At 36.6% G+C, this 5,792-nt stretch overlaps 1 protein-coding gene across 1 annotated transcript; it reads left to right on the top strand.

Moving 5' to 3' along the window:
• Window positions 1-1,349: 1,349 nt before the first annotated feature.
• LOC129901052 (G-type lectin S-receptor-like serine/threonine-protein kinase LECRK3) lies at window positions 1,350-3,811 on the top strand. Its single transcript, XM_055976174.1, has one exon. The coding sequence runs from the start codon at window positions 1,374-1,376 to the stop codon at window positions 3,708-3,710; it is 2,337 nt and encodes a 778-aa protein (XP_055832149.1). The 5' UTR covers window positions 1,350-1,373; the 3' UTR covers window positions 3,711-3,811.
• The last annotated feature ends 1,981 nt before the right edge of the window (window positions 3,812-5,792 follow it).

The following is a 5,792-nucleotide window of genomic DNA, read 5'->3' on the forward strand; positions in this document are numbered from 1 at the left end:
ATAATGAGTTTTTAGTAGTGACTAGTGATGGCAAAGTGAGCCCATATTTTGGTAACTCGCCCAACCCGTGTAATGAGTTGGGTGAGTGATTTTTTAGATGGGTAAAATATCAGTTTAAATTCATATTCAATCCATAGAAATATGGGTATTCATGGGTAAAATGTGGGTAAAGTATGAACTAGCTAAATGGGTTAAGCTTCCAACTTTTATTTACTCAAAATTTGTGATATCAATAAAAATATTGTAATTTCCCTTCCTTTTTATGTTCTTCATTAAAACTAATTATTCTCATATATAATTAAATAAAACAATAAAAAATAATAATAATAAAATTTAAAAAGTGAAGTCTTTGGCCCTTAGAGTAGGGTCTCGATTTGAAAGTCGGGTTCCATATCGGAAGTCGGGATCGAGTCCCAAATCAAGTTTCAGATTGATCATCGAGAGTGAGTGTTAGGTTCTAATTCTAATTTGGAAGTTGAGTCTCGGGTTGGGTTTAGGGGTTGGGCCCCGATTTAGGTATTGGGATCAAATTCCGATTCCGATATCGGTCCCGAGTCAAGGGTCGGTGTTGGATACCGAGTCAAAATTTTGGGGGTCGGGTCTGGTTCGGAGTCGGATCTCGATTTAGAAGTCGGATCCCGCATCGAATGTCGGATTTAATTTTATGATACAATAAAATTAAATAAATTGTTTTCAACATTTTTCATTCAAAAAGAGACTTAAATATTTTCAACATTTTTCATCCAAAAAAAAGACTTCTCCATATTAAATTTTAAAGTAAAGTACTATTTACTCATGTAAATATGGGTAAACTAGTATTTTACCCAACTCATTTTTACCCATATAAAATATGAGCGGATTGAATTATTACCCATTTTATGATGTCTCATTTTCAACCCGCCTAAATTCGACCCAACCCTCCCATTTGCCACCACTGGTAGCGACGTAGTATATACTCTAAAGTTTGCTAGACCAAATCAACGCATGCAATGCCTATTTATAGAAAAGTAAGGAGACTTGAAAAGTTAGTGGGAAATGTCAATTCTTAGGCTTCAAAAATTGCAAATTAATTTTCTACCAAAGAATGCTGTCCACATTTACTTCTGTCAATTTTAATATATCCAACTGTAAATTGTAAAACCATTATTTCTTGACTAAAGACTTGTACAATATTTTCTCAAAATTGACAGGACTCAACAATTTCCAAGTCTCCTATGTAACGTGTCTTTTACTTAATTGGCATAAATTGAGTTGTCTTATAGTAGCTCAAGTCTTTGGATGCATCCAAGTTTTAGTTATAAATTGAATGTATTAACATATTAACATCACAATTTTCTGATAAATCAAGAAGAAGAAGAAACTAACTAAAATATATGGCTGTTTTGCTATGGTTACTAATCTTATGTGCATTTCTTGCAGTAGCATTAGCACAACAAAGGCAGTTTAATATAACTCTTGGCTCTTCTCTAACACCTAATACCAATTCATCATGGTTTTCACCTTCCAGGCGCTTTGCCTTTGGGTTTTATGAACAAACTAATGGCTTTGCTGTTGGAATCTCAATCGTCGGTATGACTAAGAAGACAGCAGTATGGACAGCAAACAGAAACAGTCCTGTTGTCTCGAGCAATGCAGTCTTGCTCTTAACTAATGATGGAAGACTCATTGTGCAAGTAGGAGGCCGAGAAATCAGTGTCACCAATAGCCCTGGACAAGCTATTTCTTCAGCTTCCATGCTGGACAATGGCAACTTTGTGCTCTACAATTCTGATCACGATGTCATATGGCAAAGTTTTGACAATCCAACAAACACCCTTTTACCTGGTCAACATATATCAGCTGGAAAAGTGCTGTTCTCGAGTGCCTCGGAAGCAGATGATTCATTTGGGATTTTCCGTCTCAAAATGCAAGATGATGGGAACCTCGTTCAGTACCCTGTCAATTCACCAGAAAGTGGCCCATATTCTTACTACGCAGCTGGCACAGGTGGAGTAGGGAAGGATGTTACACTGAATCTTGATGATGACGGCCTTCTCTACTTGCTCAATTCCACTAAAAGTCTAAAAAATATAACCAAAGGAGGCTACCCTAGAGAAAGCACCATCATCTATATGATGAAAATTGATGCTGATGGTATTCTTCGAGTTTATTCACATTCTCTGAATCAACAGAACAGCTTTGAGGTATGGTCATCAACAAATGATAGGTGTATTCCAAAAGGCCTTTGTGGGCTTAATGGTTATTGTACCAATATAGATGATCAAGTTAAATGTTTGTGTCTTCCGGGATTTGATTTTGTAATGCCAGGAAATTGGACCGCCGGCTGTGAAAGGAATTTTACCGCAGAAACCTGTCGATTAAAGGAGAACACTTACAAATACTATGCCATGAGAACAGTTGGCAACACAGAATGGGAAAATATTAATTATGTTGTTTTGAACACAACAACCAAAGAAGATTGTGAACAAGCCTGTCTACAGGATTGTAACTGTGAGGCTGCTTTCTTCAAAGACAACGAGTGTAGAAAGCAAAGGTTGCCTCTGAGGTATGGAAGGAGAGACATGGGTAATTCCAATATAGCATTGGTCAAGGTGGGCATTAACGGGTTAGCCGATGAAGCACTGCCTAATCAGATTGAAGAAACAAAAGGCAAAAAGCTAAGGATAGACATCCTAATTGCCGGAATTACATTGGCTGTTTTTGCTTTGTTGGTGTTAGGCATCTCTGGATTCCTCATTCACAGAAATCATGTCTGGACTTACAGGAAAATCCAGGAGAGTAGAAGTGTTCAGTTATTCGAGGATGTTGCTCCACGAGCATTTTCCTATGCAGAACTAGAGCAGGCAACCAGTGGCTTCAAAGAAGCGCTAGGGAGGGGAGCATTTGGAACAGTTTTTAAAGGGATTTTGGCGGAAGACCAGAAAGTGATAGCTGTTAAGAGATTAGACAAAGAATTGGTAGAAGGGGAAACAGAGTTCCAGACTGAAATGAAAATCATTGGAAGGACACATCACCGAAATCTAGTCCGCCTCCTTGGTTATTGCTTAGATGGATCAAGCAGGCTTCTGGTGTATGAGTACATGAGCAATGGGTCACTCACGGACGTACTTTTTACACCAGAAAAACATCCCACATGGGAGGAAAGGTGTGGCTTCGCTCGGGATATTGCAAGGGGCCTCCTATATTTGCATGATGAGTGTGACACACAAATCATCCATTGCGATATAAAGCCTCAGAACATACTCATGGATGATCAGTTCTGTGCAAAAATATCTGACTTTGGAATGGCCAAGCTCTTAAAGAAAGACCAAACAAGAACCTACACAGGGATAAGAGGGACCAGAGGCTATGTTGCACCAGAATGGCACCGAAAACTGCCAGTGTCAGTGAAAGCAGATGTTTACAGTTTTGGTGTCGTCCTAATGGAATTGATCTGTAGGCGGAAGTGTGTAGATTGGAGCCTTGATGAAAATGAGTCAATTCTTGAATACTGGGTTTACAATTGCTTTGATGCAGGAGAGCTAGATAAACTAGTCGGGGACGAGGAGGTTGATAGAAGACAATTCGAGAGAATGGTGAAAATAAGCATCTGGTGCATTCAAGACGAACCATCACTTCGCCCTTCAATGAAGAAAGTTTTACTGATGTTGGAAGGGACAGTAGATATTCCAGTGCCTCCTAGTCCTACTTCTTTTTTAAGTAGCATATAGTTTTAAACTTCTTTTTGGTTTTTGGAATTCAAGTTTCAAGTATCCCAACTTTCCCTTAGAGAGCAGAGTACTTTATCATAATTCTATTCAAATTTCTACATTATTCTCCACCTCTTGAAGCTGAAATTGAAGCAAGGCGGCATTATGGTAGGTTCATAGACTACTCTCATAGTGAATTCTCGGGGAAAGTAGACAGTACTTTGGAAAGACTGTGAATATTTTAAGGAAGATTTCTATCCATCGTATAGTGATGGTATAATGAAATTTATTTGCATTCGTTGAATATTGCTAATTGCAAGCGCAAAATAGTCAAATACTACAAAACGCGTTTTGAACGTGAGATAAAAAGGGAACAAAACGAGTTTTGAACTCGTAGTCAAAAAGGGAGGTACAATATGCGGATTTTACGCGCTTCTAATTTCCTATAAATAGAGGGCTTCTTGTCCTCATTTAGTTTATCCTACAAAAAAATACAATCCAAAAGAGTAAGAACACAAAGAGAGTTACACACCAAGATAAATATTGTAGTCTTGAGTGTCTTCTTTAGTGAGTTGTTCCTTTTACAAGAGAGAAGTGTTAATTGTTCTTTTCTCCTTGTATTTGTGAGCAGTGTACTACCATATTATCATAGTAAAATCTTTCTACCCCATGGTTTTTCCCCTCTATCTGTTTGAGAGTTTCCACGTAAAATTCTTGTATCAAATTTATTTTTATTATTCATTATCATATCAAACTTTAGTTGTAGTGTTTTCTCCCCCAACAGTGATATTAGAGCCCTCGATAATTCTTCTGATTTATGCGAAGGTACTATCTGTGAATAGTAAATTTCTATTAATAGTAAAATTCAGTGAAAATACTATTCACGTGAATAGTAAATTTCGATAACGGTACAGTTTGTCATGATTGTTCGCAAAAATATTCAAAAATAATCTAAAAGGGTGTGAGGCAAATAACAATGTCGAGTACAGGAAAGTTTGACTTTGACAAATTCAATGTTGATTATAATGAAATTTATATGCATTTGAATATTGCTACTTGCCAGCGTAAAATAGTCAAATACTACAAAACGCGTTTTGAATGTGAGTCAAAAAGGGAACAAAATGTGTTTTGAACGCGTAGTCAAAAAGGGAGGTACAATATGCGGATTTTACGCGCTTCTAATTTCCTATAAATAGAGGGCTTCTTGTCCTCATTTAGTTTATCCTACAAAAAAATACAATCCAAAAGAGTAAGAACACAAAGAGAGTTACACACCAAGATAAATATTGTAGTCTTGAGTGTCCTCTTTAGTGAGTTGTTCCTTTTACAAGAGAGAAGTGTTAATTGTTCTTTTCTCCTTGTATTTATGAGCAGTGTACTACCATATTATCATAGTAAAATCTTTCTACCCCATGGTTTTTCCCCTCTATCTGTTTGAGAGTTTTCACGTAAAATTCTTGTATCAAATTTATTTTTATTATTCATTATCATATCAAACTTTAGTTGTAGTGCTTTCTCCCCCAACAGTGATATTAGAGCCCTCGGTAATTCTGTCTGATTTATGCGAAAGTACTATCTGTGAATAGTAAATTTTCGTGAATAGTAAAATTTGATGAAAAGTACTATTTACGTGAATAGTAAATTTTGATAACAGTACAGTTTTTCATGATTGTTCGCAAAAATATTCAAAAACAATCTAGAAGGATGTGAGACAAATAATAATGTCGAATACAACAAAGTTTGACTTTGAGAAATTCAATGAAACTAATTTCTCATTGTGGAAAATGAAAATAAGAGTGATATTAAGAAAAGACAATTGCTTAGCTGCAATTGAAGGCAGGCCCACAGACTTTACTGATGAAAGCAAAAGGGACGACATAGATAGCAACGCAGTTGCTGATCTACACTTGGCACTAGTTGATCAAGTGTTGTCTAGTGTGGCTGAAAAACAGACGGCGAAGGAAATATGAGATACTCTTACGGGATTGTATGAGACCAAGTATTTGCATAATAAAATCTTCTTAAAAAGAAAATTGTATACTCTTCGAATGACAGAGTCCATATCGGTTACTGAACACATTAATACTTTGAATACTCTATTTT

Source organism: Solanum dulcamara, chromosome 1, assembly GCF_947179165.1.
Source record: "Solanum dulcamara chromosome 1, daSolDulc1.2, whole genome shotgun sequence".
Taxonomy (NCBI): Eukaryota; Viridiplantae; Streptophyta; class Magnoliopsida; order Solanales; family Solanaceae; genus Solanum; species Solanum dulcamara.

Bases quoted from the DNA above. Each gene is read 5' to 3' on its own strand.
- LOC129901052 (XM_055976174.1), top strand. From the start codon at position 1,374: ATGGCTGTTTTGCTATGGTTACTAATCTTATGTGCATTTCTTGCAGTA.